General features: G+C 32.9%; 1 protein-coding gene across 3 annotated transcripts in view; it reads left to right on the top strand.

Moving 5' to 3' along the window:
- Positions 1 to 24,785, top strand: part of LOC126879789 (kinesin-like protein Klp98A) — a 193,770-nt gene that overhangs the window by 89,244 nt on the left and 79,741 nt on the right. For all 3 annotated transcript variants that reach the window (XM_050643048.1, XM_050643051.1, XM_050643049.1), the window contains exons 11-13: positions 4,138 to 4,345; positions 5,703 to 5,840; positions 11,069 to 11,203. In XM_050643048.1, the coding sequence (XP_050499005.1) occupies positions 4,138 to 4,345; positions 5,703 to 5,840; positions 11,069 to 11,203 (481 nt within the window). The remainder of the gene's footprint in view (positions 1 to 4,137; positions 4,346 to 5,702; positions 5,841 to 11,068; positions 11,204 to 24,785) is intronic.

Genomic DNA, 24,785 nt, shown 5'->3' with positions numbered 1-24,785 from the left:
TATATTTATTCTTGAATATTTCCTGACAGGCATAGGATAACAACACGAACTTTGGTACGCGGGGGTTTTTTGGGATGAAAAATCTAAATTCGCCACCAAAAATGATGTATTAGCTTTGTCTTTTTTACATTTATATTGAGTCCATCTTGTTGACTGTAATATGTGATTTTGTTTAAAGTTCTTGGTTATTCTTTTAGGTTGTCCGCAATGCAAATACAGCATTGCCTCACTCCACGCATCCTTTTCTCATATTCGGTGTGTTCATTTTCAACTCTGAGATTTGCGGTCTGATTCCAGTAAAAGTTTCTAATTATTTTCAGATCTTGATTGTTAATTCCTGCTTCTTTTAATATTTGCACCATCTTGATGTGATGTACTCTATCAAACGCTTTCTCATTATCAACCAGACATGCCTATAATCTATAATACATCGCAGTTGACGTTTTTGCATCTCTGGAATAAGACTTATATTGAGAACTAAGCCTCCCTCTTACCAACTGTATTTAGGAACCCGAACTGGTTGGGGAAAATTTGACTTTTACACAGCTTGTAAATTCTCTTATGAATTATCCTTAAGAATAATTTCAGGAGATAACTCTTGCGGCTTATCGCACAGTATTTTTCGCATTTTTTGGCTCCTGGTTTTTTTGGAAGTGCGATAAACTGAGCAGTTATTCTGTTGGTATTTTTCCAGAATTGTATATGGTATTGAGTATCTGCCTCTATATTATCGGGGCCTGCTGATTTGTCATCATTTAGCTGTGTTATTGCAGAATATACATCACATTGTAATATTCTTGATCCATCATTTACCTCTTCCTGTAGGTATTCTATCCACGTTATTTTACTCTTTTGGTCCAAGATGATGTTCCATCAGAATCAGTTAGATTTCCATCCTGTCTCCGTCTTAGTCCACTTGTTAGTTCTTTAACTTTCCTATGTACATTGTGACCAACGCACTGTGACTGTAGAGTCTCAATTTCTTCGCATCTTTCCATTGCTTCTTTTTATGTCGCTTCTCTGCTTTTCCTTCTTATTGAGTAAACTATTTAGAGTAGAGATACCAACCCAGATATTGTGAAATTTGTTAAAGTGCAGAGACTTAGATGGGCTGGACACATTGCTAGGATGTCAGATCATTAATACACGAATAGATTAACATTTTCAAAACCAGAGGGCACAAAAAGTATAGCACGACCACGAATAAGATGGACTGATGGTGTGGAAGAAGACCTAAAGATTCTAAGGATCAGAAGATGGAGGGAAGTTGCCAGGAATCGACAGGAGTAGCGTTTTTTTTGCGAGCTGGCCAAGATTCATAACGGATTGTCGAGCCACTTATGATGATGATTTAGAGTATTTAGACTAAACTAAATTTTATAATTTTTTTACTGGCTAATACTGGCAATTCAAAAAAATAGTAGTAAAGTAAATCGTCGCCCTAAAGTGTTAACCTGCTAACTTCGTTTTACCCAATTTTACAGGAGAGGCAAAAAACGATTTCACAGCTCTTATTTTTATAAAAACCATTGGAAAACAATAAAATAGTGCTTAAAACTAGTATGTATAATAATTGTTGTATCATTAAAACTATTACAAACTATACTAAGAATTGTAGTTTTTATTATTTTTTTGGGAGATAGCTGGTTATCAGTTTTTCAAATTCAGCTAATAATTGACTTGGCAGTTTAACGCAATCAAACACGCCTATTCTATACGCAACGAAACTTTATTATTCTAAGTACAAAAAGGCTAAAAACAATAATAACGCTATTCGTAGGGAAGATCATCATAAAATTTATGGTAGTCTACCGACAATGTTTTCTTGATTGCCTGAAGGTCTTCATATTTTTTGGCGGTTATTTTACGTCTTTCCAGGTATAGTCGCTTCAATTGGTCCCAATAATGTGAATTAATTTTGTTGTTCTTCCGTTGAGGAATTGTTTTCCATTGATCAGCAAAGTTGGCTTTATAATAAATTTCTCCTTCAGGTGTATACCTCAGAGCACGAATATTTGTAACTTTTAAATCACCTTTACCTCTTCCTGGTCTAATTGTTTTATAACGCTGAATTGGAACAAGATTTTTGAAAAAATCGTGTGTTAAATATTTTACTTGGTAGGGAGTAGGCTTTTTTCTTGCTTTTTGACAGATAGGTACGTAATCCGCTGGTAAGTTAATGACTTTATCTTTGAGCTTTTATTCGATGGCTGCATGAACAGAATCAACTTCCATCTGCGTATGGCCAGATACAAGGTATTTTTGTTCTATTATTACAGTACGAGTGATTGCTAGATTCAACAGAACATTTGGTCATAACAGCGTTCCTATTTTGGTACCCACAACCGTCCGTATACATTATAATGGTGTTTCTTTCATCAGTCCTTTCTACAGAATGAGGGACACTGGGCAAAATTTTCTGTTCTATGAAATACATCCAAATACTTGCAAACTCCTCAGAACCAAGACCTCCTTCACATTCGTTCCATATAAAACAATAGGCATCGGAATTCACTAAGTTATAGAAACAGAGATTATGTAGCTTTGTTTTGTAGTATAATGTGGAAACTTTTGATTTTGGTGCCATCAACACGGCTTGCAAATCTGCTGTGAAAACATTTTGTTTCTCCTTTTTATCTTTCTCTTTTTCTTCTCTTGTTTCTACTTTCCTCTGTATGTGACTGTTAAATTCTTCTTCCGAAAGTTGTCCAACCCTATAGCTCACACACTTTTCACGTTCATCTTTTTTAGGGCGGAAAAGTGCAAAGTTCTTTTCATCGAAGGTTTTAGAAAACGATGCTATCGAAAGGGGCTCTTCTTTCCTCGATTTGCACCAATCCTTGACATACAATTCGTAAACACTTTGCCGAGACTGCCATCCAGCCAAAAGATATTTTTTTGAGATGTTGACCTGCAATAATGTGACTCCATAACCGGTAACGAATCTAAAAATTGCAGCAAGCATTCACGGCGATCTTTGAAAGGCGCCACCCCATTGGTCGACTTGCGTACAATGCTTGGAGCACATACTCCATAAGAACTTTTCCAGCTAAGAATTGTCCAGCGACCAGCGTTTCTTAATACAACAGTATTAAGAAACATGGTTCTGCACACTCTAAAACTTTCTTCTTGAACCGGTAGAAAATATTCTAAAGTCCCCTTTTCGTCTCGATTTCTTTTTTCGGTTCCGATGCCTTTTGGTCGTTACAGATTATTAATAAAAACCTTTTTTTAAAAACTTAACAAAAATTAATCATTTAATACACATGTACAGCTGGTTCCAAAAAAAACTGATACGACTCTTAAGCGTATTTTGTAGAAAATTGAGCAGTGTACTTTCTTCTTCTTCTTCTTTTTGTTTTTGGTCTCGCTGTAAGGCAATTACCAGCACGATTTATAGGCGATCTTGATGTAGTCTGGCTCTAAGCCATATCAAAATCGCTGACTATGTTCTTGTAAAAAGCTTTTGATGAGGTGTGATATAATGAATATGAGTTTAATTATATTTAATTTATTATATTTTGAAGGATAAATACTTATTATTTACATACTGTCACTGCCAAATCTTAAAATGTGTCAGATAACTTCAACCTCAAAAAATGACTGTTTGTTTATTTTATTATCTGTCTGTTATAATAAATATAATATAATGTCAGATCAATCATACACTGCTCAAAATGATCAAATCTTACTAACAGTCGTATCAGTTTTTTTAGGAACCAGCTGTACACTTACCTTCAATAAATCACTCAAATAATTATAAAACTATAATAGGAAAAACTGACACCGAGCAAAGCGTGTACTTGTCAAGCCAAGTTTTACTATATAAATGCATGACTGTCAAGGACTTATAGCTGTGCTTACGCGGGAAAATCAAAGCAATCGGAGTTAGCTGGTGTACAAATCATACAACATTTTAGGTTTTAGATAAAAAATGTGACTTGACTGTTTAACTAATCGATAGACTAAATTAATACTATTATGAAGATGGTAAAAACTCATTTTGGCTCAAATGTGGTCTTAGCAGGTTAACACTTTAAGGTTAAGGCGACGAAATATAGTTTTTCTAATAATTTCGACAATTTACTAACTTTTATTATTGTATTGAGATTGCTGGCTTATTTAATGTATTTACAGGAATGCGGACGATGATAAGAACGAGGTAAAAATAGAAATAGAAAATCAGCGGCTGAATTTCGAAAAAGAAAAGGTGCAGTTTGAAAAGGAGCAAGTTGCCTTTGAAAGAAAACAAGAAATATTCGAAAAAAGGAAAAAGAGTTTAGAGGAAGCTCAAGCGAAGTTAGAGGCGGAGAAAATGATGGTGAAAAAAGAATTTGAGGAGCAGGTAAGATGAAAATCTTTTTAATTCTTGTTTGTTGCTTTCCAAGTAGATTAATATAATATATTCAACGCTTTATTTTGTGAACTGAAAAGTCTCATGATACAGAATCCACCATTATAATAAAAATTAAAATAGTAAATAATTATTTAAATCTGAAACTTTTCTTGTTGGAAATTCTTTCTGGTACATCCTTAATCTGCGACTTTTACAATTTATAAGAAAGCAGACGACGAATATAGAAAACAAAAAGGGCTCCACTATAAGCAGTCACATTTCGTTTTCATTCGTCTAGGAAAATGACAGAAAGAAACTTCCTAGTACTCAAATCTGAGTAAGGATAGAAACGTAAAAGATGGTTTTTGCTTGCGTTTGATTCAGAGGGATGCACAATCCCTGGAGAGCTGTTTCTGCCTTATAGGCTTCCTCAGCAGAGCTAGCGTGCACACCTCTGAAGCGAAAACGAGCCAGCCCATCTATTTAAGGTAAATTTCAAAGATCATTTGAAATCCACATTGTTATGCAATTCAGCGACATCTCTTAAATGAACTGAAAAGTCTCAGATACAGCACCCACCATTATAATAAAAATTAAAATGGTAAATAATTATTTAAATCTGAAACTTTTCTTGTTGGAAATTCTTTCTGGTACATCCTTAATCTGCGACTTTTACAATTTATAAGAAAGCAGACGACGAATATAGAAAACAAAAAGGGCTCCACTATAAGCAGTCACATTTCGTTTTCATTCGTCTAGGAAAATGACAGAAAGAAACTTCCTAGTACTCAAATCTGAGTAAGGATAGAAACGTAAAAGATGGTTTTTGCTTGCTTTTGATTCACAGGGATGCACAATCCCTGGAGAGCTGTTTCTGCCTTATAGGCTTCCTCAGCAGAGCTAGCGTGCACACCTCTGAAGCGAAAACGAGCCAGCCCATCTATTTAAGGTAAATTTCAAAGATCATTTGAAATCCACATTGTTATGCAATTCAGCGACATCTCTTAAATGAACTGAAAAGTCTCAGATACAGAACCCACCATTGTAATAAAAATTAAAATGGTAAATAATTATTTAAATCTGAAACTTTTCTTGTTGGAAATTCTTTCTGGTACATCCTTAGTCTGCGACTTTTACAATTTATAAGACAGCAGACGACGATTATAGAAAACAAAAAGGACTCCACTATATGCAGTCACATTCCTTTTTGTTTTCTATATTCGTTGTCTGCTGTCTTATAAATTGTAAAAGTCGCAGCTCTGCTGAGGAAGCCTATAAGGCAGAAACAGCTGTCCAGGGATTGTGCATCCCTCTGAATCGAAAGCAAGCAAAAACCATCTTTTACTTTGCTTTATTTTGTTTTTAGACTCGGCAATTGCAAGACGATTGGCGAAATCTAGCGACCCAGCAACGGCAGAAAGAATTAGAATTAGAAGAGAAGGAAAAGGATCTTATATTCAAACGAGAGAAGTTGGAGAGGGATAGAAAGACTATATTATCAGAGGTTTGTCGAATTTTTATGTTTCATTTTTTGTACGATAACTCAAATAGTAAAATTAGATGTAAATAGATTTTTAGATGTTAGTTTTAAAGTCTATTATATATTTTTTATCTTTTTCTTAAATCTTAAATCTTAGTCTTAAAAATTGTTTATAAAGTAGAGCAGCTTGTTCACCGTATTCAAAGCAATATATTGTATCGATTTGCATTCCTAGCTCCACGGCTCTTTTGCCTCCTATTTAGCTTAATTCAAATACCTTTCCTTCGTGGCTCTTCTGTTTTTTTCTGGTGTTTGTGATTTTTATTCTTTGCTATACTTTTTATTCTTTTTGTTTCTTCGGGGACTACGTTTTCTTTATTCTCCGATTCTCCATGTTATGTTCACTTCTTCCCGTGATGTTGATGTGTCATGTTCAGACTTGTGTTTTCTTCTAATTTAAATTTCTACTTCTTCTTTTTGTGTAGACATGAATGTGTCTGTTTTTCAATGTGTCTCCAATAAGTTGTCATTCCATCGTTTTCGTGGTCTTCCCACTGATCGTCTTCCTATTGGGGAACCGTCTCTCGCCGTCCTTACTACTCTATTTGTTGTCATTCGGCTTATTTGGTCGTTCCATTCCACTCTTCTGTTTTTCACCCAGTTATTAATGTTGTCCACCTTGTATCTCCGTCGTATATCAGCACTTCTAGCTGTATCCCATAGTATCTTACCATCGATTTTTCGAAGTGTTTTCATCTGTGCTATTTCTAGCATTCTTTTTGTCCTTTCTGTATCAGTAGTGGGAGCACGCAAAATTTTATTTTAGTGACGTCACGTTGCCTAGCAGCCGTCGATTCTTGCATTATGAAATTCGATTTTGTGACGTCAGCAAAATAGAATTCTACTTGGCGTGCTCAGGGCCCAGGTCGTGTTTCTGCCGCGTATGTCATTATTGGTCTGGTGACTGTTTTTGTAAATTCTGCCTTTCACTTCTTTTCCGATATTTTTATTTTTCCATATTCTTTCATTCGGGCAACCTGCGGCTCTACCTGCATGACTTGTTGTATTATCTGACCCTCCAGCTCTAATTTAAATCTTATTAGATTTACTGTTATAACCATGATTTAGTCTTTTTTGGGGAAATTAACATGTTAAATTTTCTAGCGGTTATATTAAATTGGTTCAGGGTGAAACATACGCTGTAAATCATCTTCACTTTGAGAGATTTAGGCTAGCGGCAGGCCCCACCAGGTACTGACCACGGAGAGGTGAATGGCCAATTTTAGACATACTGTATGTTTATGATGGTGCTGAAAACGAAAATGAGATTTATTTTGAATATCATGTGGGGGAACATTCTCAAAATCGCAATTTTACCCTAAAAATAAATAAAAATAAAATCAAGTTTTTTTGCGTTTACCTCGCTACAACTCGGTTCCATTTTAATATTTTTTTTCTGAAATTTTTACAGTACATAGCTCTAACATTTGTGAAGGCAACGGTACCTGTTTCAAGCTTTAATTCTTATTCTGGCAACGGTTATGAATTTTTCAAAGGAAAAGGTGCGGATTTGTGCATTGCAAAGTTTAATCGAAAAATTTGAGTGACGAAATTTAAAATTTAACCTTTTAATCACGTTTATGTTAAAATAGAGAGTACAAAGAAGTTTTCTGGAAAATTTTAGATCAAAATGTTTTATAGAAAAAAAAATAGTGCAACTTTAATTATCGACATTATAAATCCCCAATATAACGGTTATTTTTCGAGATACTGACCATGGGTGGTGAATGGCTAATTTTGGTCTTATATGTATTATGTTTTTGACGGTGCTGAAAACGAAAATGAAATTTATTTTAAATTTTAGGTGGGCGAATATTGTCAAAATCGCAATTTTACTATAAAAATGAAAAAAGTGAAATCACGTTTTTTGCGTTTAACCCGCTACAACTCTGGTCAATTTTAATATTTTTTTCTAAGGTTTGTACACTATATCTTGCTCACTTTTTTGAAGACAACGGTATCTGTTTTAAGATTTTAGTCTTATTCTAGTAAAAGTTATGAATTTTTTAAAGTACAAGGTGCAGATTCGTGAATTGCAAAGTTGAGTGGCAAAATTTAAAATTTATCTTATTATTCACATTTATGTTAAAACATAGAGTACAAAGAAGTTTTCTGGGAAGGTTAGTTACAAATATTTAATAGAAAAAAAATGGCGCAACTTTTAATATAGACGTTATACATCCCCAAAATAACGCTTATTTTTCGAGATACTGACCATGGGCGGTGAATGGCTAATTTTTTGTCTTATTTTCGGTATTGTTTTCGATGGTGCTGACAATGAAAAATAGGTTTATTTTGAATTTTATGTGAGGGAACATGGTCAAAATCGCAATTTTAACCTAAAAATGAAAAAAAGTGAAGTCACGAATTTTTACGTTTAACTCGCTACAACTCTGTTCCATTTTAATATTTTTTTGTCACGAATTTTTACGTTTAACTCGCTACAACTCTGTTCCATTTTAATATTTTTTTCTAAAATTTCTACAGCAGATATTTCTCACATTTGTCAAGACTATGAAAGTAACTGTAGTCTTTCAGTCTTTTCTTCATGAAAGTTATGAATTTTTAAAAATCAAAGGTGAAGATTCGTGAATTGCAAAGTTTAATCGCAAAATCTAAGTGACAAAATTTAAAATTTATCTATTTGATTACGTTTATGTCAAACCATAAAGTTCAAAGAAGTTTTATGGAGAGATTTAGGTCTAGATGTGTTATAAAAAAAATATGGTGCAATTTTTAATTTTAAGAAAAACGTGGTTTAATTTTTTTATTTTTAGGGCAAAATTGCGATTTTGACAATGTTCTCCCACCTAAAATTCAAAATAAACTTGATTTTCGTTTTCAGCACCATCAAAAACATAAAGTAAGACCAAAATTAGCCATTCACCACCAATGATCAGTATCTCGAAAAATTAGCGTTATTTTGGGGATTTATAACGTAGATGTTAAATGTTGCATTATTTGTTTTCTATAAAACATTTTGATCCAAAACTTTCCAGAAAACTTCTTTGTAGTCATGTTTTATTTTTGAATTTGTTTTAAAATCTATATTTCAAATTTTGCAATTCACGAATCTGCACCTTGTACTTTAAAAGATTCATAACTTTTACTAGAATAAGACTAAAAGCTTAAAGTAGAAACCATTGTCTTCAAAAAAGTGAGCGATATATAGTGTAGAAACTTAAGAAAAAAATATTAAAACGGACCAGAGTTGTAGCGATTTGTCAAAAACATTAAACATAAGACCAAAATTAGCCATTCACCACCCATGGTCAGTATCTCGAAAAATAAGCGTTATATTGGGGATTTCTAATGTCGACGTTAAAAGTTGCACTATTTTTGTTCTATAAAACATTTTGATCTAAAACTTAGCAGAAAACTTCTTTGTACTCTCTATTTTAACATAAACGTGATTAAGAAGCTAAATTTTAAACTTCGTCACACAACTTTTGCGATTAAACTTTGCAATGCACAAATCCGCACCTTTTCCTTTGAAAAATTAATAACCTTTATCAGGATAAGAATAAAAGCTTGAAGCAGGTACCGTTGTCTTCAGAAATGTTATAGCTATATACTGTAAAAATTTCAGAAAAAAATATTAAAATTTAACAGATTTGTAGCGAGGTAAACGAAAAAAAAAACGTGATTTTATTTTTTGAGTAAAATTGCGATTTTGACAATGTTCCCCCACATAAAATTCAAAATAAACCTCACTTTCGTTTTCAGCACCATCAAAAACATACAGTATGACTAAAATTGGCCATTCACCTCTCCGTGGTCAGTATCTCGAGAAATAAGCGTTTTTTTGGGGGTGTTGTCTAATTAGTATTGCGTCGTCTGCATAGCAGATTATAAGTTGTTTTTCTCGCATTTGGTGTCCTTTTTTTTGTTCTTACGTTTTTTATTATTTCATCCATGATCTGGTTGAACAATACAGGACTCAGGGAGTCTCCCTGTCTTATCCCATGGCCGGCTTCAATTGGGTCTGTTAGTTCTTCATCTACTTTTACTTTTATTGTGTTGTTCTGGTAGATATTTTAGATCGTTTTAATTATTCCTACAGGTACCTCTCTTGCATACAATAAATGGATAACGTCCTTTAATTTGACCTTGTCAAATGCCTTCTTAAGGTCCACGAAACATAAGTATGGCGGTTTGTTGTATTCTAACGATTGCCTCATTATATCTTCCCGACCTAAAATCGTGTCGTTCTTCGCTAATTTAAATTTAAAGGTGTAATACCCTTTCCCGAATTTTACCACTTCGTATGGTTTATGTTATATCTTTTAAATTTTAACTATTTAGAATGGGAAATAAGCCACAATATTATTAAAAAATGATTTTTATTAACGTTTCGACGCCCAAATCGGGTGCCGTTGTCAAAATACAAAATACTATTATTTTGTATTTGGGCGTCGAAACGTTAATAAAAATCATTTTTTAATAATATTGTGGCTTATTTCCCATTCTAAATAGTTAAAATTGTAAAAATGCCACAAGAAAATAGCTTCAGAACAATGTTATATCTTGTTCTAATAAGATACTGTAGAAACATTATGTGGTTAAAATGTGTCGAACATTTCCGACCACCTGGCAAGTAAAAGTTCCAGTAATATGCTTTTTTTCTTTCATCAAACATTATTAGGTTTGACCTCGGCTGAATAAAATGAGTTCCTTGGGTGAAACCAGAGGTAATAATAGGCGGTTGAAGCGTAGCACTGGCCCTGTTACCTTAGGTATACCGTAGGTCCTAGATATAGCCGACTATCCTGCTATAATCCCAAAGCCGCGTCAGCGGTATAAAACGGGAGACTATTATTATTATATCAATTTGAATACATCTATTAGTACCACTCTGAGTTTATTTGCCATTGCCAACTGTGCCACTCTTATACCGCTGTTGCTGGTAATATCATGTAAACTATACTTACCAAAGGATTATGCATATATTGGCTCTTTTCCCATCTTGGCGTTCATATCATCCAGGACTATAACTGCATCTCTCTTATGTACGTTTTCACATTCTACTTGTAGTTGGTCATAGAATTGATCGGGTTCTAGTTCATCTGCTGCTTCTGTTGGGGCTTGGATATTAATAATTGTAATATTATTATTTAGCTGCTGTTTTAAATTTATTTAATTATAGTTTTGCACTGCTTTCATTTATTTTACCTTATTTTATTTACCCTTAGATAGAAAACGAATGTGCGAACCTGCAAGATGTTAAAAGTGACATTTTAGTTAAGTTAGCGAGTACTTGTGATGTAGTTGCTTCAAATGCTAACGAAATATTATTCCCAAACGCCAAGGCTAAGTCTGTATTTCAGGTATTTTGTTTTTGTTTATTTTTTAGTTTTAGTTGATTTTGTAGAAAGCACTTTTATTTTGTAATATTACTGGTACATTCCATATCAAATCCCTCAGACAAAAAAGTTGAGGATTTGTCTGAAACTTTGTGTAAACTTCTGCGTAACATAAAAATAAGACATTTAAGCCCTAACAGTCGGTTTTTAAACGCTTTTATTTAGTTCAATAGATTGCGTCAAATCTTTGGATGTTAATTTGACTACCTTTTCTTCCATGCAAATGAATGAAAATTTGCAGACATATGCATTCTCGGTGACAATACACGAATAGACAACAAAGAATTTTTGTTTATGTTTATTAATTGTTTAAATAAAAAAAAAAAAAGATTTTAATGGAAAAAGGCCTAAATTCTCTTGTTTTTTACAATGTAGAAACTTGAAACTTTTACGGATGGTAGCTAATGATATAACCTATACATAATTTCACTTTTTACGTTAATTGTTTACGTTATGCGTCATAAATAAACAATAAAGTTTTAAATTTTGAACACTCATATATTTGTTTATACAGTACGATGCAAGTGAAAGGAATAAATTCGTTATTTCGTAAAAAGGCCACTTGAACCCTGGAATGCTACCTGGGGTACACTTGTACCCCAACCTTGTTTGTAAGTTACACCAATTTGCAGTAGTGGGTGTAGAAAATATGAAAATAAACTTGTGAATAATAATATAATAAAATATTTTTGTATACAAAATAAATTCTTAGCATGTTATCTTAAGATTTTTTTGTCATAAGTTCTTAAAACATACATATATAAATATTTTAGGTCGATTTTATTTGGGGTACCACTGTACCTCGATGTAGCAGATTGAGTTTAGAAAATAAGTGTAGCAATCCAGGGTTAAGGGAAAATCCCGAAAGAGGTCGATTTTATTTTTAAATTACGATATTTTGGCATATATGTCATACTAGTGACGTCATCCTTCTGGGCGCGATGACGTAATCGATGATTTTTTTAAATGAGAATAGGGGACATGCGATAGCTCATTTGAAAGGTCATTCAATTCTTTATTTAGTAATATAAAAATCTATATAATTATTTGTACAGGGTGTCCAAAAATAATTTTTTTATTAAATTATTTGACAAAAAAGAAGAATGTATGTAATTTATTATTAAACACTTCTCTTTAGTTCAATCGTTTGTGTCAAATATTTAGACGTTAATTTGACTGCCTTTTCTTCAATGAAAATGAATGAAAATTTGCAGACATGCATTCGCAGGAACAATACACGAATAATCAATAAAAAATTTTTTATGTTTATTAATTGTTTAAATAAAAAACACGATTTTAATGGAAAATGCTTAAATTCCCTTGTTTTTTACAATGAAGAAACTTGAAAGTTTTAGAGATTGTAGCTAGTTAAATGAACTACACATAATTTCACTTTTTACGTTAATTGTTTACATTATGCTTCATAAATAAACAATAGAGATTAAATTTTTTTGCCGATTCCGACTAATTTTCATGTTTGTTAATCATGACATGTTATGTTTTATATTATAATAAACATGATGATATATTTTAATGTTTGAAAACTGTAAGACTAAAAAGTAAAAAATAAAAAAATATAAAAAAAATTTTTAGGAAACGCTTTTCTTTATTTACGAGTGACTAAAGTTAAAAATATAAAAAAATCAACTAAAAAGCAAAAAGTAAAAAAAAATTCAAACACATTCGTTAAAGAAAAGCGTGGAGCGCATCTTCATCGAATAAACGGTTTTCGCTCCACGCTTTTCTTTAACGAATGTGTTTGAATTTTTTTTTATTTTTTGCTTTTTAGTTGATTTTTTTATATTATTAACTTTAGTCACTCGTAACTAAAGAAAAGCGTTTCCTAAAAAATTTTTTTTATATTTTTTTTTAATTTTTTTCCTCCAGTGATTTAAATATACTTTTAGCGATTTTACAATGATTTGGTATTTGATGGATTCGACCGTTACTTGATGGAAGTTTTTTTATCTAACAATAAAACACTGAAACTTTTGTTTTCGTTACTTCCACAAATTTATTTTTAAACTATGTGACTACAGCTGTTTCGACGGAGTGCCTTTCTCAAGTGATTTATTTTAGGATGTGTTTGCACTTTAAAGTCTCTAACTGAATAGGTTGAGGAGTAGGGAGCTAGTTTTCTCAAGTTGGTCATTCAGAATTATATCTGTATTTTTCATTTTATTAATTTCCATAGATTCTAATAAAGATAGCTTAAGGCCTTTATTTTGAATATGAAGAATTTGAAACTGTTCATTAAAAGAATGATTAAGATCTAGAAGGTGAAGTGCGTACGTAGAAGTGTCTGTTTTTCTATTGTTGAAAGCCCTTTTGTGTTCTGCTATTCGTTTGTCAAAAGTTCTGCCAGTTTGACTGATGTAAGTTTTTGGACAGTCACCACATGCCAGTTTGTAAACACCACTCTGTAATTGCTTTCTCTTTCTGCTCTTATGGGTCTTAATGTATTTGCCGTAGTTGTTATTAGTTCTGAAAGCTGGTGTTATTCCTTCCTTTTTTACGTATCTGGCTATTTTTGATGATCTCTTGCCTGTATATGTGACAAGAATAAAAAACCGCTAAACGCCGTAAAAATGAGTGGCGCATAAAATATTCCAGCTACAAAAGATCTGATATGAATGTTACGTGGCGCGAAAATGGATTTTCATTTGATACAAAACAAAATTCTAGTTTTATTTTAAAATATTTTTCCATAATATTTGCTAAATTTGAAGTAAACGCGCCACAAAAGAGTAACTTTGATAGTTTGAATTTTGAAACTCTTTTGTGGCGCGTTTAGTTCAAATTTAGCAAATATTATGGAAAAATCTTTTAAAATAAAACTAGAATTTTGTTTTGCATCATAATGAAAATACATTTTCGCGCCACGTAATATTCATATCAGATCTTTTGTAGCTGAAATATTGTATGCGCCACTCATTTTTACGGCGTTTAGCGGTTTTTTATTCTTGTATCAGGAGTTTTTCAAAGTTATTTATAAATTAAATGTATGAAGTTGAATTCAATGTTTCTCGATTACACATTAAGCTTTATAAATGGTCGCCTTTGTCGCACTATCTCCCAAATGATCTAGTGTCCATCGAATGTACACTAGATTTCTTTCTATTCGAAATAGATTGAAAAAAATATAACTTAAAAATATATATACTATAACTTAAAAATTCGAATTTTCCCGGATATGAGGTATACACCGTTAGATTCGTCTTGAGTCCTTCTACAAACGCTAAGTTATTGGCGCAATTCGTAGGTTAAAATGTTGAGTAATTGTCGAAAAACCAAAATTTTCAAAGTTTAGTTTTTCAGTTTTTCGGCTATACTGAGCCGTGTGTATGTCTGATCCTGACGGCTTTGACACCATTTGAAAGCTTAAGTCAACACTATTGATTTGATGTATTTACAATTCTCCTGCCTCTTCTTGATCCGATTATATATCGGCATATCCCAAAAAATATGCCGTTTTGTACCTACCAAGTCCTATAGCTGGCTTATGGGTGGTCAAAAGTCACAAACTACACCGGTTCTAAATCGGCCCTGACCCCCTCTTTAAACACAGAGAAAAAATATCAAATCGGTTTAACTTTCAAACACACATACATACATATCCACAAACATTTTCCCTTTTTTAAATAAAAATTGAGTCACATTTCTAAGCTCTTTAGCTTTTGAGTGGTATCACCGATTTTCAAAATTAGACATGCGTTGGAAAGGTAATGATCAGTTCTATTAGAAGCCGCAAAGGTTGGACTTCAATTTTTAAACTTTTTTGGAGTTTTGGGGACGAGAACGAAAAACAGACCCTAAATAGGAAGGGCCGTAAAATCTACACCCTTGGACAAAAGTCAATGGTGATATATAAATGGGTGAGTCTTTTTCTGAATTTTAAGATGGGAGTTGGCCCAATTTTCAATTCAGTCAGATTTAGAAAATCGAAAATTTTGTATATATAATATAGTGTCGCGTGTAGGGGGGTGTGGGTGTGCGCCACTGGCGAGAACTGCCGTTCTCTGGTAATGTTCAAAATTAGACATTCGTTGGAAAGGTAAGAATATGCGTTCTCTTCTCTATATCAGGAAATTTACTACCAACGTTTCTATCACTGAATATATCACCAAGTACAGGGCAACCTATCTTAAACTTATAAAATCAGCTAAAAAAGACTACTACCATAACCGTTTGGGAAGCTCAAAAAGTGTTGCAAAAGAAACTTGGTCCATAATAAACGATCTTCGAAATAAAACCCACACTGCTAAAACAATTTCCCTTCCAGACCCTGAAAATCTAAATGAATACTTTGTTAATGTGAGTAAAAATATTACATCAACTATTTTGCCACAACAAGATCCCATTGCTTATCTCCCTAATTCAAGAAAGGTCTCGAATTCATTATTTATAAAACCAGTCGATAAATCTGAACTGATCCAAACAATCAATAGTATCAAAAGCAAATCCTCCTGTAGTACTGATGGTCTATCGATAAAAATTTTTTCTAATCTCCCAGAAAATGTGTTAGAAGTCCTCATCTCACTAATTAATGATTCCTTTGAGAAAGGTAAATTTCCAGAGTGCCTGAAGACAGCCATCATTATTCCTCTTCATAAGGGTGGTCAAATATCTAATACCTGCAATTATAGACCTATTGCACTACTACCGGTACTCTCCAAAATTATTGAGAGACTCATAAAAGCCCGACTTATGTCCTTTCTAGTTGAAAACAACATTTTATCACAAAATCAGTTCGGCTTTTTAAATAATAAATGCACCACTGATGCCATCTTTTCTGTACTACATGAGGTTTATCAAGCACTGAACAATAATCTTCACACTCCACCGTTTTTGTGACTACGCCAAAGCTTTTGATTGTGTAAATCATAACATTTTGATAAGAAAATTAAATTTCTACGGAATTCGAGGTATTTCTTTAGATTGGTTCCAATCTTACTTGGATGATAGGAAACAACTGGTTAGAGCAAATGATACAGACTCTAGTCTCAAAAACATTGTATGTGGGGTACCTCAAGGTTCAGTATTGAGTCCTCTACTTTTCCTTATCTTTATTAATGACATCACTAGTTTAAAAATCGATGGAAAAATCTTTCTTTTTGCTGATGATACCAGTATCACTTGGAGCAACTCAAATATTGCAACTCTTCATGCTACTATAACTTCTGATCTACTTACAATAAAAACCTGGTCTGACTCTAATTTACTCTCGTTTAACGTAGATAAAACAGTAGCATTGTCTTATAAAGGAGTCCTTCAACCCTTACCTCTTAATAACAGCCAGATCAGTACCGTTGATTCTGTGAAATTTCTTGGTATTTTTTTAGACAGCAACCTTAAATGGCCCCACCATATCGATTTGTTAAGGAAGAAACTATCCTCAGCTTGCTATGCTATAAGATCTGTTTCGAATGAACTCAATTTAGCATCTTCCAAAATAACATATTTTTCTTTGTTCGAGTCACATCTTCGTTATGGTCTTCCTTTTTGGGGTTCTGGTACAGCTGCCCAATTCGATGTTATTTTCAAATTACAAAAAAGAGCAATTAGATATCTGTTTGGCCTCAGAAGAACAACACATTGCAGAAGTTACTTCAAAGATCACAGAATTTTAACCCTTCCATCTTTGTATATTTTAGAAACTGTTTGCTTAATTCGTAAACATCTACATGTCTTTCCACCAAGACCTAATCATGACTACTTCACGAGAAATTCTACGTTTGACGTCTATATGCCGACCCCGTCCTCTGAGTTAGTAATGAAATCTATATTATATTCCGCAAAAAAACTTTACAACCATCTCCCTCTACAACTTAAATCTGCAGCATCTTTCCCCAAATTCCGTAAACTGACAAAAGCCTACCTATCTGAAAGACCATATTATTCAGTAGAAGATTTTCTTAATCAATAACTAAGAAATTACAGTACCCTTTGCACAAGTAGTATTTTTATTATCATTTTTTTTGTCTATATTTGGGTGTCATATGCAGCAGCTTAACTTTTAAACTTATTAATTACTAGGTAGACTATGCATTTGCAATTTACTTAAATTTTGCAATTGACTACTTCTGTTTAACTTCATTATTATTGTTATTTATGTAAATATATTGACGATTTATGTAATTTTAGTAAATTGAATTGTTATTGTTTTGTTGTCTTGACTTTTAATAAGCTTTGTCGATAAAATTGTACAATTTTTCATGACAATAAAGCATATTTCTATTCTATTCTATTCTAATGATCAGTACTGTTAGAAACCGCAAAGTTCGGACTTAAATTTTCGAAGTTTTTGGTAGTTTTGGGGACCAGAACGAAAAACAGACCCTAAATAGGAAGGGCCGTAAAATCGACACCCTTGGACCAAAATGGATGGTTGACATATGAATGGGTGAGCCTTTTTCTGAACTTGAAGCTGGGAGTTGGCACAATTTTCAATTCAGTCAGATTTATAAAACTGAAAATTTCGTGTATATAATAGTGTCGCGTGCAGGGGGGTGTATTTCTGCGCCACTTACCAGAACTGCCGTTATCTGGTAATCTTTTCGATATAAAACTAACAGCTTCGATAACTAATAAATCAAAAACTATTAATTTTATCAAAAAAATGTATAATGAACATTTTTTGCTTATAATGAATATTTTTGCCAGCATTTGCGGTCAAAATATAAAAAAAAAATTCCACCCTCAAGATGAGGTGGCAACTACCCCATGGTAAAAGCGTCTTTCGGCATCATATAGATTTTGATCCTTGGACTATCCACTACTTATTGTCAAATTTTCAAGCAAATCTATTCATTCTGTAAAAATTGCGAAGTGAAAAATTTCAGTTCCTGGACTAATTATACTTTTGGAGCTCTATAACTTCTGAACGGCTTACCTGATGTTGATCACTAAACATGAATTTGAAACGTATTGACAAGTAGTATCTGATGCATCCAAGATCGAGTATGATAACTGAACATATTACAGGAATTATTGAGCTTGAAAAACCGTTTTTCCCATAAGAAATAGATTTTATCATATTTATGAAGCCTATAACTTAAAAATTCGAACTTTCCCAGATATAAGTTATACACCGTTAGACGCTTCCTGAGTCCTTCTACAAACGCTCAGTTATTGGCGCAATTCGTATGTTGAAATTTTGAGTAATTGTCGAAAAACCAAAAGTTTCAAAGTTTAGTTTTTCAATTTTTCGGCTAAACTGAGCCGTGTGTATGTCTGAGCTTGATCGCTTAGGCGCCATTTGAAAGTTTAACTCAACCCTATTGATTTGGTGTATTTGCGGTTTTCCTGTCTTTCCTTGAACCTAAGATTTTTTTTTTTTTTTTTTTATATGGCTTTGGCAGTTTGCCATACAGCCAGTTACATGTTTTTTTTTAATCTCATTAGGAGCAGTAAAAAGTTTATGAATTATTTTCAATTAAATATAGACTAGAATAGATAAATTTAAAGTTGGAAATCAATACAACAATTAGTGAAAAGAAGAGAAAATTTTATATATATATATACATACACATTAACAAGGGTCACACGCTTCACGTCCAGGGGCCCATCAGGACATTATAATATAAAACATATACAGGAAAACTAGGCCACGGTAAATAGGATTAAACATATAAAGGAGAGAAAACAAAGGTAAACAGTAAAAACAAATTATTATTATTTTTTTTTAACTAAAGAAAAATATTACATTTGGCCAAAAAATCGATTATGCAGTCGTAAATTAATCTGTTTTGAGTCGCTAGAGCAGATAAAACGTTAAACGGAGATTTACCGGTAATGTGAACTATATTATTATATAATAAGGTGGATTCCAGATTATTTTTGGCACAACCAAAAATTACATGATCTAGGTCACCTTCTACTCCACATTCCACACAGTTTTTACTCTCAACCACATGAATTCTTGCAAGATGAGCAGGAAAGCAAGCATGTCCAAATTTTAGCCTAGATATCGTTGTTATATAACGCCTAGGGACATTATAGGTTCTATGCCAATGTGAAACAGGGACAGTTGTGTGTAAAGAAGTGTATCTATTTGGGTTGGTAAAGCAAAACTCAGACCATAGGTCACTCCATTTATGTTTCAAGGCTGCCTTACGTGTGGCAACCAAATCAGAAATACTTTGTAGATATTCTGTGGTTTCCCCTGAATAAATACTTAATTTGGCTAAATGGTCCACATGCTCATTATGTTTAATCCCACTGTGTGCTTTTGCCCATATAAATATCACATTTTTTTTATTTTCTTTAAATTGTTTCACCAATTTTTTAATTAATATTATATAGGGATTGGAGTATGTGCTTGGAAAAGTAGGTTGGTTAATAGCTGTGAGAACTGACATCGCATCTGTAACAATAATAACGGAGGATTCCCTGTTAGAAACAAAAACTAGGGCTTGATATATGGCAATTGCTTCCGCACTAAATATGGAAATATTTGCTTTTAATTTGAACATTTTTTCTACCTTTTCCATGGGGATGTAAAAGGCACATCCTGTACCGTCTCCTGATTTGGAGGCATCCGTGTAGTGCTACTCTTCGCCGATGTTACCGGTTTTTATTGAAGGTATGCGAAGGTAAATAACTAGTTTTATTTTCTACCAAACAAAAAAATAATAATAAGAAATCAAAAAAATCGGAGAATTCACAAACTATTTATTCTTATTAACCAAAACTAAAAAAATTCATATTAATCTTAATTGAAAGTATAAAAAAACCAAAAGGAAAAGGTAAAAAGCTCAACTAAAGGTTATATTTGCCTCTAAGAATATTCTTTTCAGCGTACACCCATATTATAATTCTTAAAACTATGTAAAATTATATTTAGGTACTATTTACAAGAAAAAAAATACAAAACCGAGATATTTGTCAGACTGCTGTATGGTGTGGTGGCTTAGACAGGCAAAACAACGTTCTTTTAAGAGAAGTATTGGTTTGATCCTACCTTATGTTTTTTTCGTCGATGTTATACACGTGGATGATGTCGTACTGCATTTATAAACTTGGATACTTCACAGATATACAGGTTATATAAATATCGACCCTGGACAAGGGTGTTTCAAAAAAACTCACAACATCAAAATGAATTGGAGAGAAAGAAAAATTGTTGGCCTTAAAGATAGCGTATGGCCAAAAAGAAAGGTCTTGGGGACCTAAATATCCAGATATTTTAAATCCTTGCTGAGCAAGACAATCGTCAACTTCATCAAATTGAATATTTCTTAATTAGTTATCTGGATTACTTCTGATTAAATATCCTCAAGGAGTTTCATAGGACAATACTAACTTGTCCTCATGAAGTGTAAATCAAAAGTGAGCAAGATATGACACTAGACAGGTAAAGACAAAGAGATGACCCTTACTAGACAGGTAGCAATGTATACCTAAAGCCTACTTCATGCCTGATTTTCTATATGATTTCGGACTTAAAAATGGCTTGATAGCCGCTAATGTTCAAGACAATATAGAAGCCTGATTTTTATAATTGTTTAGGCCAGTACTTGTGACAATAAAGCAAAAATTATGACAATCTTATTTATAAGAATCGTTTCTAGTTGCTTAGCGACTTTTAACCCGTAACAGTAGATAGTACTGTGGTAATCCCAATTGGATAAGATGCTTGTTATAATGTTGTTATTTGCTCTTCCAGTGTTTACATAATTTGGTTTAATAAATTTAACGTCATAAAAAAATGTTTCAAAATCATTTGTATCTGTGTGTGATTTTAAGTTAATAGCTTCATCAGCAGAAACTGTGTTTTCTCTAAGAGCTTCACATAGGGTTGGAGAGTTTTTCTTCATCCAATATTTATTCGTTAAATCATAATTGTTTAAATTTATTAATTCGGTATAAAGGAAAGTGTTCTGGTGTTTAATTTTCAGTAAAAATTTTTCGGCCAGGAAATGTCTTCTAAGAGAAATTGGAGGCTCAAGTGCTTCAACATAAAGGGGCTCAATAGGAGTTGTCTTCATGGCTCCAATACAGATCCGCAGACACTGGTTTATAAATATGTTTAATTTGTTTAGTAAGTTCTTGCTGGCAGATCCATATAACCAACATCCATAATCTACGATAGAGCGAATGTACGTCCTATAAAAAAGTAAGGAAGTCTGAACATCTGTTCCCCACCAAGTTTTAGTTGTCATTTTCAGAAAGTTTAGGCCTTTTTCACATCTATTTAACATATATTCTATGTGAAATTTCCATGTGAGTTTGTGATCCAGTATAATGCCCAAATATTTAACTACCTTTTTAAAAGGAATTTCTCGCTGTTTTACTATGAATGTTTCTATATTGGGAATATTATGTCTACTGAAAATGGTCATTACTGATTTTGTGGTCGACAGTTGAAGGTGATTTTCTTCCAACCATATTTCTACAACATTGTAAGTATCCATTAAAAATCCAAAAGCTTCATCTCTCTTCTTTGTTTCGCAGTATATGCTGAAGTCATCTGCATATTGGATAATCTTAAAAGGATATTTTTCCAACTTTAATTTATGTAGGTCAGCTGTGTATAAATTGAAAAGCAAAGGACTTAAGACAGCTCCTTGTGGAATTCCTGTAAAAACATATCTTGGGCCTAATAAATGGTTGTTAAAATCCCTGACATAAACATGTCTTTCTGAATATAATCCGACAATAGCATATACTATTGCCTTAGGAATTTTAAAATCAATAATCATTTTTTTACTCAAAATATTTAAGCTTAAGGTGTCATATGCTTTCTCAATATCAATAAAAATTGTTGGAAGATAGTTATTTCTAGAGAAATTATTTTGAATATTTGTTACTAAGGTTGTAAGTGCATCTAGCGTACCCACTCCTCTTTTGTATGCAAATTGATAGGGCGTAAGCAGGTCTTTTTTATGTAGCCACCATTCTAGCCTATGTTTTAGCATACGTTCGAAAGTTTTTTGCACACATGATAGCAGAGAAATCGGTCTATACGAATGGGCCAAATTAGGGTCTTTACCTTGTTTAGGAATCGGTGTGATTATAATTTTTCTAAAGTCTTCAATGCATTCACCTGCAAGCATCTCATCAAAAATTTGTAGAAGAAACCTTTTTGCTATAATTGGTAGGTTCTCTAACATTGGATACTTTATTTGATCAAAACCCGGGGCAGTACATTTTTTATTTATTAAAGCATAATTTAGTTCATTAATGTGAAATTTTTTTGCCAAAAAATGATTTTTATCTAAGAACGTTTGTTCGATATTTACAGTGGAAGGAACAGTCTGGGGAGCTACATGATTAAAAAACTCATCTATTAAATCATCATTATGTGGCTTACCCAGGTTTATTGCTTTACGATTCATTTTTTTTGCTTGTTTCCATATCATGCTCGCTGGAGTATTTTTGTTGAGATTGGAACACCATTCAATCCAACTTTTTTTAGCTTTTTCTTTTAATGTTCGTTTAGTAAGTGCCATACATTTTTGGTAAGCAAGAAAATTATCTTCTGTGGGGGTTTCTTTGTATACTCGCAGTAAATGTTTTCTTTCAGAAATTATGTTGTCACATTCTGCATCCCACCAAGGTGAAGGTGTTCGATTTTTGCACTTAAATGGTCTGTATTCTCTTAAAGTTCTTTGTGCTGCATTATTTATACAATTGATTAAGAATGCATATTTTTCTTTGGTGGTTGGATATTCTGCATCAGTAAAATTATAAAAATAGTCTTCCACAATCTCTTTATATTGCTCCCAATTAGCTCCTTTTAGGTTCCATCTATATCGCGGAACGAACCTAAGATATATACGCCCAAAAAAATATGCTATTTTGTATCTACCTAGCCCTCTAGCTGACCTACGGGTAGTCAGAAGTCAAAAATTAGACCGGTTCTGAATCGGCCCTCACACCCTCTTGAAACACAGAAGAAAAAATTCAAATCGGTTTAACTTTCAAACACACATACATACATACAGTGCTAGTCAAAAGTCCGTACCCCTCCTCGTATCTTTTGAACGGTTATACCTATAATAGTGAAATTTGGAGGGAGGAAATAAACGGACGTAAGCTTCTTAACTAGTCATGACAGGTGACGTAATAGTGACAGATGAAGTTACAGAGCCACTGTGACCGATAATTTTAAATGAGACCTTATGGCAAGTGATACCTCGTTTGAAAGGTATTCAAAATACCTATTCAGTCATACCAATTTTTTTGGGCTTTAGTTGATTTTAATTTTGGTGAATAAATTAAATAATTATAATATTGTAGTTTCACATTTAATTAATAAAAATTAAAATGTCCGCCTTTGCTTTTTTTGTCAAAAAAGTTGACGTTTTTCAATTCTCTAGTAGTTTTTACGTCAACGTCAACCTTTTTGACAAGTAATCATATGCGGGATTTTGAATTTTTATTAATTAAATGCGAAACTACAATTTTATATTTATTTCATTTATTCATCAAAATTAGTTTAAACTCAAACAAAATTAGTATGACTGAATAGGTATTTTCAATACCTTTCAATCGAGGTATCACTTGCCATAAGGTCCCATTTAAAATTATCTGTCACAGTGGCGCTGTAAAGTCATCTGTCACTATTACGTCACCTGTCATGACTAGTTAAGAAGCGTACGTTCGTTTATTTTCTCCCTCCAAATTTCACTATTATATGTATAACCGTTCAAAAGATACGAGGGGGGGTACGGACTTTTGACTAGCACTGTATATACATACATACATATCCACAAACATTTTCCATTTTTTAAATAAAATTGAGTCATATTTCTGAGCTCGATAACTTTTGAATGGTATAACCGATTTTCAAAATTAAACATGCGTTGGAAAGGTAATGATCTGTGCTATCAGAAGCCGTAAAGGTCGGGATTAAATTTTTGAAATTTTTGGGAGTTTTGGGGACGAGAACGAAAAACAGGCTTTAAATGGGAAGGGCCGTAAAATCCACACCCTTGGACCAAAATGGAGAAGTAAAATATGGATGGACGAGTTTTTTCCTAAAATTTAAGATGGGATTTGGCCCAATTTTCAATTCAGTCAGGTTTAGAAAATCGAAAATTTCGTGTATATATAGTGTCGCATGTAGGGGTGTTGTGCGCCACTGGTGAGAATTGCCATTCTCTGTGGATAGTGCAGAATGTACTGGTACATTCAGTGGTGTGATACAGGCAAGATATGATCCGAAATAGTCAGATACATAAAAGAGAAAGAAATAACACCAGCTTTCAGAACTAACAACAACTTAGACATTAAGAGCAATAAGAGCCGAAAGAGAAAGCAATTACAGAGTGGTGTTTACAAACTGACATGTGGTGACTCTTCAAAAACTTACATCGGTCAAACTGGCAGAACCTTTGACAAACGGATATCAGAACACAAAAGGGCTTTCAACAATAGAAAAACAGACACTTCTACATACGCACTTCACCTTCTAGATCTTAATCATTCTTTTAATGAAGAGTTTTAAATTCTTCATATTCAAAATAAACGCCTTAAGCTATCTTTATTAGAATCTATAGAAATTAATAAAATGAAAACTACAGATATAATTCTGAATGAC

The sequence above is a fragment of the Diabrotica virgifera genome, chromosome 2, assembly GCF_917563875.1.
Source record: "Diabrotica virgifera virgifera chromosome 2, PGI_DIABVI_V3a".
NCBI classification, from domain to species: domain Eukaryota; kingdom Metazoa; phylum Arthropoda; class Insecta; order Coleoptera; family Chrysomelidae; genus Diabrotica; species Diabrotica virgifera.
This window is presented reverse-complemented; position numbering and strand designations above follow the sequence as displayed.